Source organism: Sander vitreus, chromosome 6 (genome assembly GCF_031162955.1).
Source record: "Sander vitreus isolate 19-12246 chromosome 6, sanVit1, whole genome shotgun sequence".
Lineage (NCBI taxonomy): Eukaryota > Metazoa > Chordata > Actinopteri > Perciformes > Percidae > Sander > Sander vitreus.
In genome coordinates this window covers 5,128,314-5,143,481 of record NC_135860.1, presented here as the reverse complement: position 1 = coordinate 5,143,481, position 15,168 = coordinate 5,128,314, and the positions used below count along the sequence as shown (strand labels likewise).

The window sequence follows — 15,168 nt, the reverse complement described above, 5'->3', positions numbered from 1 at the left end:
GCGCATTGAACAACATTATCTGTGTCAGTGGGTCTGTGATAATAGTTCATTTACAGTGACCTAATTGCATTTTATGGTTGTGTATTCAAGCAGATCACTGTAACTCTCCTCTGATATGTCTACAGTGTGTATGTGGAAATCATTGTGATTGTAAAGTGACCTTCCCATACAATGTGTTTTTTTTAATTTATTTTTATCTACAGTATTATTAAGTTTGGTATGTATGATTCACATCATTTTGTGAATCATTTAGTGTTAATAGTATTTCTCAGAGGTGGAAGTAGCTAAGTAGAGTTATCCAAATACTGTACAATTTTAAGATTACTTTATACTCCCACTTTACTGCATTTCAGAGGCAAATATTGCACTTTTTACTCCACTTCATTTATTTGACAGCTTTTAGTTAATTTGTAGATTTGGATTTTACCTGTAAAAAATATAATAAACTAAAACAAATATGATGCATGCCTCACAGCTCCAACATTAAAATGCTGATTAAATGACAATGCATAAGCAATATTATTGATATAATAATATATTAATGTTATTATTTATAATAAAGTTAAAGTTATTAGATATTATAATGAAAGCAGGTCATTCTGGGCTGCTTTTTCTTTTGATACTTTCGGTAGGCAACTTTTTATTTATTTATTTAGGCTATTTAAGTTTTTTTTTTTTTAAGAACTTTTTTTTTTCATTTTCAATGCAGGACTTTTACTTATAATGTAATAGAGTATTTTTTTTTTTACAGTGTGGTATTAGTACTTTCTAAGGATTTATATTCTAAAAAGTCTTCCTCCACCACTAACTGACATCCATTTGTGTTGTTCTTCCTATCTGTCCAATAGGAAGAGGAGGGAGGCGTTCCCCTAAGCTTCGTTCTCCATTGGTGTGTTGACCACAACAGCAAGCAGCCAGCGACGATACAACGAATGTCAAACAAGTAGCTAAAACACAAAACAGGTAAGGCGTTAGCTAACGGAAATAATATGCAGCTATGGTTTATAATATTGAATGGTTACGGTGACGCATCTAACTGCGGCGCGGATTGTCCAGCAGCATCTAGCTACGTTAACTTCACTGTGTTGCGGTGCGAATTGTCCTGCGGTTAACTCGTACGATTTGTTCAATTAAATGTCACAATTACGCGACGACATGGAATACTGTTTTGCTTATTGTGTTGAAAGAATACTTCAAATACCAAATATCGCTTTTGGTAGTAAAAATGAAGGCGTTATAGCCGTTGTCCTCCGGCCGGTACGTTGTGTTCCAGGCTGAGGCTTAATAGCTCAGAAGCATGGCGGCCTGTGTTTTTACAGTGGAACGTTATGTAGACACACAACACATCCTGTAACGTTGTCTCTCTAAATGTATATCTATGGGATCTCTGGGCAACAGCCTGCGCTATCTCGGTGGCATCTCTTATATGCAATGCATGTTGTCCTGGTTGTCTGTGCTTTCACAATGTAGGCTAACGTTAATGCTAGCAATTGTTCCCAACAGCTGCTGTGGCCGAAACACCTGCAGAGGGTAACCCGGGGTAACCTGATTATTCTCACTAACATTAACTATGCTACATTTTAGGATAGACGTTCTTTACAACAGTGGTGGAAAGTAACATTAAAGTACATTTACTCAAGTACAATTTTGAGGTAGCCTACTTATACTTGAGTATTTCCATTTTACTGTGGTGAAAGAAGTATTTCCATTAATTATATCACTTTAGTGTTGCAGCTGGTAAAGGTGGAGCTTATATTTAATAACTTTATATTGCTCAATAATAATACATCATAATGTATTGTCGATTGTTTTTTTTGGATTAATTATCAAAATCTGTGAAGTGACTAAAGTTGTCAAATAAATGTAGTGGAGTAAAAAGTACAATAGTTTCCTCCAAAATCTAGTGGAGTAGAAGTATAAAGTAAAATGGAAATACTCAAGTTAAGTACAAGTACCTTACAATTGTACTGTAAAAACTACAGTACTTAGTTACAATCCACCACTGCCATTTTATGCTACTTTATACTTCAACCTCACTATAATTCAGAGAGAAATATTATTTATATTTTACTCCAGTACATTCATTTCACAGCTTTAGTTAGTTAACTACCAAAACAGTAAATACATTTAGTCGCCGTGTGACCAGCTAAATATTCACATGCTGATTAAATTATACCTAGCCTATAAAACATGATATCAATTATGTTTGATAAGTTCAGTATGTTTTTTTCCTGTAAAATATATTAAACTACCTAACAGTATATAAACATCAGCTCAACCCTCAACCAACTAATTAAGTAATATTTTCAGTGCAGGAATGGAGTCTTATGCTGCTACTTTTAAGTAAAATATCTGAGTACTGATTGATACAGTACTATCGGTGATGGAAGAAATATTCAGATATTTTTAGTAAATTGCTATATAATAGCAAAACCAAATTAAAGAATACTACATTACAAGTAAATTACTGCATTTAAAATATTACTTTTCACTTACAGTTAAAATAGTTTGAAATGTCATACAGCAGATCTACATTTGGTTTGATCAAACACTTGTACTACTGAAAGGTTGAACATTAGGTCTGTTCTCACTAAATAAACCCTACTAATAGTCACATTTCGACTAAGCAATTAGTTGATTTACATGCCTTATATTGCCTTTTTTATCCAAAATTGTTTTAACTCACCATTTGAATATACACACGGGTATCTTATAACCTTGTGCTTACTAAAGACTTAACCCTTGTGTTGTCTTCCCTTCAACCTTGAAAAAAACACTTTTTTTTTCTGACATTTTTATTTTTGCTTTTTCCAACGTTTTAAATTTTGAAGTTTTTCTTCTAAACATTTTCAGCGCTTATTTCTACATCCCATATTTTCTGATATAAAACAAAAATTTAAAACGGGTCAATGTGACCCGAAGTCAACACATATTTATGAATATTATAGTAATGGGATGTGATCATTCACTGCCAGTATTCGCTAATGACTAACAGCTTATTCTCCAGAAAAGCACACTACCAACAGAATTATTTTTGAAGTACTACAAGTGATATTCTTCATGGGCACTGCACCAATTGATGTTGGTTCTCCCGGAAAATGTTTCCTGGAATCCGTCCAGGTCCAATTTCACATTCAAGCAGCTGTGTGGCATGTGGTTAGTCAGCACACCCTGCTGTATCTACATGGCTCTCTGCTCATGCTGTCTTTTGTGTTGCATACAGAGAGCTGCAGCTATGGGCAAGTTCCAGTCTCACTTGGCCCAACCCAAAGACGAGAGTCAGGACGCACTGACGGCTTCTGGAGAGTACAGAGACGGTGAGGAGGATGGAAAGAACGGAGACGTATCTCAGTTCCCCTATGTGGAGTTCACTGGACGGGACAGTGTCACATGCCCGACATGTCAGGGCACCGGCAGAATACCAAGAGGTAAAACCTTCTAGACATAGGTTATCATTACTCATAGAGTGCTATCAGTATCCATTTTAACCCTGTATGAGAGCAGTGCCAGAAAAGCCCCTTTAAACTTTGTTTTTCTTGATAACATTAACTACTTAGGACTAAATAAGTAACAATCAGATTAATTTCAGAAAAAACATCCTTACGTATTATTTCTTTCTAAGTTAACATTAAAAAAAAAAAAAAAAAAGCTAATCTGCTTCTTCATCATGACTGTGTGGGTTATGGTTGACCACATTTGATTGACTGCCCCGGCAGTATAAGCAAACAACCACACGGCTGTCATTACATTTTGATCAAATGTTGATAAACTCTGATTAGTGCATGGAAATATGTGACAAGATCTTTCCCTTCACAGGACAAATACAGAAATGTCTCATGAAAAACCAAAGTTGTAACTATGGCAGAAAATGCTGTTATTGTGAGTTTTCAGGATCTTAATCAGAATCAGGTTTATTGCCAAGTAAGTACTTACAAGGAATTTGCTTTGGTGGTTGGTGCATACATAAACAAACACACATATTGAATGTTAATATGAAATAAACAATAAATACAGAAACAAAATATATACAGAATAGCTGTTTAACATAAGAAAAAAAGAGGCTAAATGGATTGAGTGCAGAATTTGCATAAAAGCTGTACTACATGCACTAAAGCATGAAGTAACATTGATTTATTCTCTAATCAGTATACAGAGATCCTATAACATGGTGTCAGTAAATCACAAATAAAAACATTTGTATTTACCAACCAGGCCAGTGTGTGATGATTTATCCTAAATGCATTCCACAGGCAAATTGCTCTGAAGTTTAGTCTAGCTTCATATTTTAGACAAGTTGAGGTTTCAATTGTACAAGCCTCTACCAGGATTTTATTGTGGCAAAATGGCCAGCCACGTAGGAAAAACACGGCCTGTGCAGATTATTACAGCCCAACTTAAAGTTCAAGGTCAAGTTTTACATACATACATAACTATTGCAGTGAGGGTGATATAGCTATATGTCCGGCTCACATATACATAAGTTTCAGGCCTTTATGTCTTCAACAACATTCCTAAACCACAGATGTAGCAATATATATAACTTGGAAGAAAAATCAAGAGAGCGATTAAATAAATAGGCCATATTGCCTTCTTTTCCAAGCTTTGAGACAAAGTTAGTCAAGTTAAAGACATCACAATTAGACATCCTTTTCCATTGTTTACGATTTTGTCGTGACCTTTCATGAAAGATGGATGCTCTTATATTCTTGCAGTTTGTATAATCTAGAACGGGACACACTTTTTACAGATCAAACCACTCAAACAATCAATCTATTTTCTTCCAGCTGCTGCACCAGTGTTACAAATCAGGAATCCGGCTAAAATTGTCATGCCATTACACTCATTTGTACCACACACATAATAAATAATCAACCAAACAGTCTTTGCTGGGAAATAGTCAACTGTGAGATATGGCTGAGATTCTTCTCAGGAGTTATACAGTATTGTTGCACAGTGCAAATCATACAACATACTCCTTACTCAATCCAACAGTGAAATGACATAGCTTTCCTGTCCTTTCCTTGAATTACTCAACAGGTCAGGAGAATCAGCTCGTGGCTCTGATTCCATACAGTGACCAAAGGCTCAGGCCGAGCAGGACGTAAGTCTGAACTAAGTGCTATTTTATTTTTATTTTTTTTAAAGATGAACCGTGTTAGCTAACTAAATAAACACACAGTAGCATGATAGTCTCTGAAGTCCTCAGCTACAGTTGTGTTCAGAATAATAGCAGTGTGTTTAAAAAAGTGAATAATGCTCAAAATCCTTAGAATAGCTTTTAATTCCATAATATCAATGCATTGGGAACACTGCACATTCAATTCCAAATCAAAACATGACCAAAATTGATCAGGTTTGTGTTATACCTTTACAGAAAGTGAAGAAAAGGAATATTAAGCTGTAGCAGTATTTGCATTTTTCTTTACAAACAAACAGTTTTTTACTGTATAAACTGAAAAATGTCTCAAGGGTTTGCTTTACTTTGAATCACTGCACTAATATTTAGTTGCATAACCATTATTTCTGAGAACTGCTTCACATCTGTGTTGCATGGAGTCGACCAACTTCTGGCACCTGTGAACAGGTATTCCAGCCCAGGACGATTGAACTACATTCCACAATTCCTCTGCATTACTGGGTTTTGCCTCAGAAACAGCATTTTTGATGTCACCCAACAAGTTTTCTATGGGATTGAGGTCTGGGGATTGGGCTGGCCACTCCATAACATCAATCTTGTTCATCTGGAACCAAGACTTTGCTCGCTTACTGGTGTGTTTTGGGTCATTGTCTTGTTGAAAGACCCATTTCAAAAGGCATTTCCTCTTCAGCATAAGGCAACATGACCTCTTCAAGTATTTTGATGTATTGAAACTGATCCATGATCCCTGGTATGCGATAAATAGGCCCAACACCACAGTATGAGAAACATCCCCATAACATGATTTTTGCACACCCATGCTTTCCTGTCTTCACAGTGTACTGTGGCTTGAATTCAGTGCATGGGGGTCGTCAGACAAACTGTCTGCGGCCCCTAGACCCAAAAAGAAAAATTTTGCTCTAATCAGTCCACTGAATGTTGCCCCATTTCTCCTTTGGTCAGTCAATGTGTCCTTTGGCAAATTTCAACCTATTCAGTACATGTCTTTTTTTCAGCAATGGGACTTTGCGGGGGCTTCTAGCTGATAGCTTTGCTTCACATAGCCTTCTTCTGATTGTAACAGTACTCACAGGTAACTTTAAGTCTTCTTTGATTTTCCTGGAGCTGATCATTGGTTGAGCCTTTGCCATTTTGGCTATTCTTCGATCCATTCGAATGGTAGTTGACCGGTTTTTCCCACATCGTTCAGGCTTTGGATGCCATTTCAAGGCATTTGAAATCATTTTGGCTGAGCAGCCTATCATTTTCTGCACTTCTTTATGTTTTCCCCTCACCAATCAACTTTTTAATCAAAGTCCGCTGTTCCTCAGAGCAATGTCTGGAACGACCCATTTTGCTGAGTATTTCAGTGTGAAATGCACTATAACCAGCATGCACATTTGCTTCCTTCCTTCCTTAAATATGGGCCATAATTGACACCTGTTTCTTCACAGAATCAATCACCTCACCAATTGAACACAACACTGCTATTATTTTGAACATGCCCCTTTCAATTACAGATTCAATTACACAGAATGAGCAGCATGCATGTCATGACTGTTGGGTCTGTTGGTTTTCCATGACTCTACAACACTTAATAGTAAATTATTTGCCATGTAGAAATATCACTTCTACCAAAAAATTTGATTTATGAGGTTAGTGATGTTGGACTGCTATTATTTTGAACACAACTGTAGTTTCAGGGTCTCATTTCTCTTTTCTTTCTCATGCAGAAAGCTGTATGTCACGATATCAGTGGTACTTTGCCTGCTGCTGTCTGGCCTGGCTGTTTTCTTCCTATTCCCTCGCTCTATTGATGTCTCCTATGTGGGAGTGAAGTCCGCCTATGTCTCCTATGACTTGGATAAGCGCATTGTTTATCTCAACATCACAGTAAGATTATGTAGTCAATACTCCCCTGACTTAAAATGAAACCCTGTAGGTCAATTTAGTAATTTGGTTTAGGTTTTAACTTTTTGACCCAGCCTTAAAGCAGCTATAATCAATATTTTTATATAAACAACTCCTTGTATGATTTCTTGTGTGTGAAAGGGGTTGCTCGTAGTGATGAATTCAACAATAATTATTACATTACTGTTTTGGTTCACTCTCACTGCTCTCATCAGAGCAGTTTTTGGCTGGAGCAGTCAGCTTTTTTCAGCAAAAAACAAAAACAAACGGCAAACAGCTTTTTTCATCAAGCACTCTATTGCCAGAATCTCACACCTTTTATCTTCTTCCACCCAGAGCACTCTGAACATCACCAATAACAACTACTACACCATATCTGTGACCAACATCACAGCCCAAGTGCAGTTCTCCAAGACGGTGATAGGGAAGGCCAAGTTCAACAACAGCTCAGTGATCATACCACTGGATGAACGGCAGGTAGGTTGAAATACATTTAACTTTTTACACACACACACACACACACACACACACACACACACACACACACACAGGAAAACTACATAGCTACAAATTCATGGCTTGGAGGAAAATCTCCATCCATCTTCGTCCGCTTATCCTGTATCGGGTCGCGGGGGTAGCAGCTCCAGCAGGGGACCCCAAACTTCCCTTTCCCGAGCCACATTAACCAGCTCCGACTGGGGGATCCCAAGGCGTTCCCAGGCCAGGTTGGAGATATAATCCCTCCACCTAGTCCTGGGTCTTCCCCGGGGCCTCCTCCCAGCTGGACGTGCCTGGAACACCTCCCTAGGGAGGCGCCCAGGGGGCATCCTTACCAGATGCCCGAACCACCTCAACTGGCTCCTTTCGACGTGAAGGCGCAGCGGCTCTACTCCGAGCTCCTCACGGATGACTGAGCTTCTCACCCTATCTCTAAGGGAGACGCCAGCCACCCTCCTGAGGAAACCCATTTTGGCCGCTTGTACCCTGGATCTTGTTCTTTCGGTCATGAGGAATGAAAACTGACCGGTAGATTGAGAGCTTTGCCTTCTGGCGGTGCGATAAATTGAATGTAATACCACACCCGCTGCGTCGATTCTCCGACCAATCTCCCGCTCCATTGTCCCCTCACTCGCGAACAAGACCCCAAGGTACTTGAACTCCTTCACTTGGGGTAAGGATTCATTCCCTACCTGGAGAAGGCACTCCATCGGTTTCCTGCTGAGAACCATGGCCTCCGATTTAGAGGTGCTGATCCTCATCCCAGCTGCTTCACACTCGGCTGCGAACCGATCCAGTGAGTGCTGAAGGTCATAGGCCGATGATGCCATCAGGACCACATCATCTGCAAAAAGCAGCGATGAGATCCCCAGCCCACCGAACTGCAACCACCCCTCCACCCCAACTACGCCTCGATATCCTGTCCATAAATACTACAAACAGGATTGGTGACAAAGCACAGCCCTGGCGGAGGCCAACTCTCACCTGAAACGAGTCAGACTTACTGCCGAGAACCCGGACACAGCTCTCGCTTTGGTCGTACAGAGATTGGATGGCCCTGAGAAGGGACCCCCTCACCCCATACTTCCGCAGCACCTCCCACAGTATCTCCCGGGGGACCCGGTCATACGCCTTCTCCAGATCCACAAAGCACATGTAGACCAGTTGGGCATACTCCCAGGCTCCCTCCAGGATCCTTGCGAGAGTAAAGATCTGGTCCGTTGTTCCACGACCAGGACGGAATCCGCATTGTTCCTCTTCAACCTGAGGTTCGACTAGCGACCGAACCCTCCTTTCCAGCACCTTGGAGAAGACTTTACCGGGGAGGCTGAGAAGTGTGATACCCCTGTAATTGGCACACCCCCTCTGGTCCCCCTCTTTGAAAAGGGGAACCACCTTTGGTGTGCCACTCCATAGGCACCGTCCCAGACTTCCACGCACTGTTGAAGAGGCGTGTCAACCAAGACAACCCCTCCACACCCAGAGCTTTAAGTATTTCTGGACGGATCTCATCAATCCCTGGGGCTTTGCCACTGTGGAGTTGTTTAACTACCTCAGTAACTTCCACCAGGGAAATTGACGACAATCCCCCATCAACTTCCAGCTCTGCCTCTACCATAGAGGGCATATTAGTCGGATTTAGGAGTTCCTCAAAGTGTTCCTTCCACCGCCCTATTACCTCCTCATTTGAGGATCCATCCTTACTGTACACAGCTTGGATGGTTGCTCGCTTCCCCCTCCTGAGGTGGCGAACGGTTTTCCAGAAGCACCTTGGTGCTGACCAAAAGTCCTTCTCCATGTCTTCTCCGAACTTCTCCCACACCCGCTGCTTTGCCTCTTTCACGGCAGAGGCTGCAGCCCTTCGCGCCCTTTGGTACCTTGCAACTGCCTCCGGAGTCCTCTGGGATAACATATCCTGGAAAGACTCCTTCAGTCGGACGGCTTCCCTGACCACCGGTGTCCACCACGGTGTTCGTGGGTTACCGCCCCTTGAGGCACCTAAGACCACAGCTCCTCACCGCAGCTTCAGCAATGAAAACTTTGAACATTGTCCACTCGGGTTCAATGTCCCCAGCCTCCACAGGGATGCACGAAAAGCTCCGCCGGAGGTGTGAGTTGAAAGTCTGTCGGACAGGGGCCTCCTCCAGACGTTCCCAATTTACCAGCACTACCTGTTTGGGCTTACCAGGTCTGTCCAGAGTCTTCCCCCACCCCCCTGACCCAACTCACCACCAGATGGTGATTGGTTGACAGCTCCGCCCCTCTCTTCACCCGAGTTTCCAAAACATACGGCCTCAGATCAGATGAAACGATTATAAAATCGATCATTGACCTTTGACCTAGGGTGCTCTGGTACCAAGTACACTTATGAGCATCCCTGGGCAACTCCGGAGAAGAAAAGAGTCCAACCCCTATCCAGGAGTATGGTTCCAGAACCGAGACTGTGCGTAGAGGTAAGCCCCACCAGGTCTAACCGGTAGCGCTCCACCTCCCGCACAAGTTCTGGCTCCTTTCCCCACAGAGAGGCGACATTCCACGTCCCCAGAGCCAGCGTCTGCTGCCCAGGTCTGGTCCATCGAGGCCCCTGACCTTCACTGCCACCCGTGTGGCAGCGCACCCGACCCCAGCGGTTCCTCCCACAGGTGTGGGCCCATGGAATGGAGAGATGGATGCCACGTAGCTTTTTTGGGCTGTGCCCAGCCGGGCTCCGTGGCAAACCCGGCCACCAGACGCTCGCTGACGAGCCCGCCATCTGGGCCTGGCTCCAGACGGGGGCCCCGGGCTTCCTCCGGGCAGGGTCACTCCATCTCTTCCTCAGTCACTCATAAGGTTTTTGAACCATTCTTTGTCTGGCCCCTCACCTGAGACCACTTTGCCTTGGGAGACCCTACCAGGAGCACAAAGCTCCAGACAACACAGCCCTCAAGTTCATAGGGATACACAAACCTCTCCACCACGATAAGGTGATGGTCCCCGGAGAGGAAAATCTGTTCATGATTATAGGTTACAGAAAATGGACTGAGATTGTGATATACTTTAGCTGTGATAATTGCAACTGGCACAGCCTAACAGCTCACTGTTCTACCCATAGTCACAATACCAAGGAACTTCATCCAACTTAACTCCACAGACTTGTCATGTCATTTCTGAAAAATAAAAAAATGTTTCTGCAACAATCCAGACTTCAAACAAATGTTTTAAGCACCATTAAAGCCTTGTTGTCTTAAAGTCTTGTGACAGTCCAAATCGTGGTACCACGGCTCAATATTGGGCCATTCTTGTAATTGGCATACATGGGTTATATGTTGATGTCTAATATTGTTTTTCTCCTCAAATCCTTAACATAAATTGTGTTTATTGCAGATTGACTACACAGTTCCCACCACCATCGCTGATGAGATGAGTTATATGTTGTAAGTATCTTTCCAGAAGTCACACAAATGTACTGTGAACACTCGGATAATTTTAAATCACAAACCACTTCTTTTCTTACAGTGACTACTGCACCTTGCCAACCATTAAAGTTCACAACATAGTGGTCATGATGCAGTAAGTATGGCTTAATGTACACTATTTTTCACAGTAGCATCAATCTCAAAAACTCTGTCCTCCACACTCACGTAGTTTCACCCACACATACTGAAGAGCTGCCCAGAGACAACACTACCTTCTGATACATGGGCCTTTGGGTGCCTTGCTCATTTACATGTCAACACTGACATTCAGACAGATTGTAAATTTAGCAAAGCAAATTTGTCCAAGGCAGATATAATCTTTAATAGTCGACTTAATCCTCTATGGTCAAAGCCAAAAAACTGCTTTCTAGCCAAGTAACATTTAGACTAAATCCCAATAAAAATGGGTTAAAGAAAAGCAGCTGATGCTGTAACGCACACTCTTGCAATTCAGTGATTTTATTTTAATACCATAATAACCCTAAATACCCCTTGTGAGGCTTCAGTTTGATGCATTTAACAAAAGATGTCTTTACCCACCCTAAATACGGTCTCGGTGTCTAGACATCTTGGGAGAATGAATCAAACAGTTGGCTTTACCAGGAAAACAGCAACACAACTAGAACATAAATATGGATATGCAGAAAGAGAAGAATCAAGAGTCAATTATTTTTCTTTTGAACAGCAAGCCACTGCTAAGTATTACATTTTTGTAAGCTACATACCCTAACTAGTTAGAAAAGAAGTTCAAACTATGTTTAAACTAGCCATAGCTAAAAAGTTCAAACTAACCATACTAAACTCACATACAACAAAAAAGAAACATAGTTGACAAGCCTGCTGACCTTTAAAGATTAGGAATGTCATTGTCGTGAATTGTGAAAAAAACTATTACTGATTAGGAATCCCTGCTTTGTTGCTCCTGCTGAGGTTTCTTCCATTTTTTACTTGTTTAAGGTTTTTTAGGGGGGATTCACCCTATCCAAATTGAGGGTCTAACGATAGAGGATGTTGTATGCTGTTTAGATTGTAAAGCCCTTTGAGGCAAATTTGTGATTTGTAACATTGGACTATCAAAATAAAATTGACTTCACTTGGTCTGTGGCTCTTCTGAGCTACTTGTTTTCAATTCAAGTCAACCAAAAAGTTCTACCCCATAGAAATACTTATAATCTCCTGAAACTCAAATCTTAAACTGTTAAAGAACGGTGGTTTCTCCACTTTTCAACACCATTGCAGGATTTAGAAGTGACAGTCTTCCTGTGCTTGTCTCACCTTGTTATGTGATGTACAGTTGTTGACTCTCTGGTTGTTTTTCAGGGTGACGGTGACTACGTCATACTTTGGCCACGCGGAGCAGGTCTCCCAGGAGATGTATCAGTATGTGGACTGTGGAGGGAACACCACCTCCTTGCATGGGCATGTGCAGGTCTACAAATAAAGGAAGAAAAAGAGCCCAGACATCAAATACTGCTGTGACTGAGTGTCTCACAGAGATAACTGGGCTGACTTCCACATAGAAAAGCTTTGCTCAGTGACAATGGAATAATGGACAGACAACTTTTCTTAAACTAGTCAGTGGCTCATTCATTCTTTGATTCCCAACCACTTTCTTCCTTTTACAGGTCAAATGTGATGATTAGATGAGCTGTTTTTGGTTGGTTACCTGTCAAACAGGCTGGTAAAAGCAGACAAACTTGGCTGCCACAGCCCGAATTTTGCAGGCTTTGCCTCGAGGTTTGTTGTCATTTTTCACTCTGGTGCCAACAAAACAGATGGATATACGGTACTTAAATATTCATGTTATTGGTTGACATTCCCATCATGTTTACACTGTTTCTCCCTAACAATTAAGTTACTGGAAGCCGTAGTTTCAGATATGATGCACTTTAACCCGATCCTTATCTACAGATATAGATAAGAACGTTGCATAAGTGCCCCCTACCACTTTATACCACTTTTAATGAAAAAACAATAACTAAGGTTCAAAAGTGAAAACCACTGAGTTGTTTCTAACCACCTTTTTCTGCCCTCTTTCCTTTCTCTTTTTATTTTCTTTAATAAAAATATGATTCTTGATATTGTGTATTGCAATATAGATGATGTTTTATCTCATGTGATTTGTTTTTTGTTTGCTTTTTGGCTCAGAGTTCTTTGTTTTAAGCTTTGAGTGTACAGTAGGTAGTATAAGTCTTTTGTTATGTTTAGCTATCATTCACCTGAGATTTAAAAACAAATGTGACTACTACTGGATGAAGACTGCTAAATATTATAAAATAACTCTGTAAAAGGGATAACTTCATTTTTTATTTCATAGCAAATGTAGGAGCATGATAGTGAGTTATAAAATACAGAAATGTAAATGTAAAATATGTACTTTTTTTTGGCTTGTTTCAAAACATGTTATATCAAGAATCATTTCTGGTGTAGGAGCACTTTTTAATAAGGTTGTTCTATTTTTGTGGGCTATGGTGTTATTCACGATAATTGTTTTGCTATTTTAACCCACTGTATATATAACTGGTATCATAAGTTGAGTGGTATTCTTGGGGTTTGAAATTATTGTGACTTTTTTTCACTTTTATTACATAGTATCATTTTGGATTGGCGAAGCTCAGAAGTGAATAAAAACCAGCATTCACATACTATGCTAATGTTCTACATTTTTAAACATATGTATTGTACTGAACGGCATTTGTCTGATAATAGACGCCCATAACACACATTTGCCCGAAAAATTTATTTTTTTGAAAGTTTCTGATCTTAATTCATTTGTGATCGCACATGCAAGCTTTTCTGACAGTTAATACAATGCTAATAATACCAAGTCATAAGAAAACTAACCATAGATCCAACCCTTCTTGATATTTGATGACAGACGGTGTAGCTATGAATACCTCTCTGCTACACTGTCACCTCTACACCTACACTGTGGTTTTGTGTTTTTCATGCATGAAGCTGAAAATAAAATGACTTCATTTTGAAAGTTTTCTCAATTTCTTGGGTGTGCTTGTAATATTCTCTGTACACTGGTAAAGCTGAGTGGTCTGTAGGGGTGGGTTCCAGCGTAAACGGTAGTAACGAGACCGAATAAGAATTAAAATTTCAGTGCCTGACTTTTTTTTTTTTTTTTTACTTTACCATTAGCTAGTAGCTGGATTAAACACAATGGTTAAAATGCTGACATCTTACGTTAAGCGGTGTAAAGTGTGACAGTATTTCCCTGTAGAGGATTCCAACACAGGGACGTAACAGCTGCAGCTGCCGCTGTCGGAAAAACAACACAGACGGTGCATTTACTTGAAACTCGCCAGCCTTGTGGTGCATTCAAAGTTATTGTAAAATACCCTTTTCCCATCTGGTGCTTGTTTTTGTCATTTACCAGCAATTTACTGGTGAAATAAGTCATTGTTATAACTTATTGTTATTACATTATTGATCAATCATTTCATTTTGACCATATAGCCTTAATAAACAAGCCGTTCTTTAATGTTGGCAACTGTCATTTTGTGCTCCTTTTTTATATTTTATATTATATACATTATAAATATATATATATTTCGGTTCAGGCACCGGCACCGTTTTAAAAGTATCGTTTTAGCACCGGTATCGGAAAAAACCCAAACGATACCCTACCCTAGTGGTCTGCTAAACTACAATTAACACTCACCTCACTGTTGTTACTGTTAATGTCATTAAATACTTTTATATTTATGAGATAAAGTGACCCACCACCACCTTAATTATGTTCAACAAAGATCAATATCTGAACAAACATTACTACGTTGTTTTTTACTATGATAGAAATGTTTCAGCAGAGTTGATATTTATATGGTGATGATTGCGCAGTCGATATAACACATGCCTTTGGTGTGGGAGATCTGGGTTCGATTCCCACTGCGATACATCAACCAATGTGTCCCTGAGCAAGACACTTATCTCCTAGTTGCTCCAGAGGCGTGCAACCTCTGATATATAGCAATTGTAAGACACTTCGGATAAAAGCGTCAGCTAAATGACATGTAATGTAATGTATCAGATGGATTATCCACAGATACTACAAAATAATCTAGAAAGACTATCTCAATCAAAATGTTTACAGTATTAATCACTTAATTCAGAGGAGAACAATTGTGATCACCAATTCTGAGATTTGCATGTTTATAC

At 40.3% G+C, this 15,168-nt stretch overlaps 1 protein-coding gene across 1 annotated transcript; it reads left to right on the top strand.

The window, feature by feature from the left end:
- The first annotated feature begins 854 nt into the window (after positions 1 to 854).
- tmem106ba (transmembrane protein 106Ba) lies at positions 855 to 13,987 on the top strand. Its single transcript, XM_078252177.1, has 8 exons — positions 855 to 963; positions 3,224 to 3,428; positions 5,038 to 5,101; positions 6,871 to 7,030; positions 7,385 to 7,525; positions 10,910 to 10,959; positions 11,042 to 11,095; positions 12,322 to 13,987. Exons 2-8 carry the CDS (start codon positions 3,236 to 3,238, stop codon positions 12,440 to 12,442), a joined length of 783 nt encoding a protein of 260 aa, XP_078108303.1. The 5' UTR covers positions 855 to 963; positions 3,224 to 3,235; the 3' UTR covers positions 12,443 to 13,987.
- Positions 13,988 to 15,168: the final 1,181 nt, after the last annotated feature.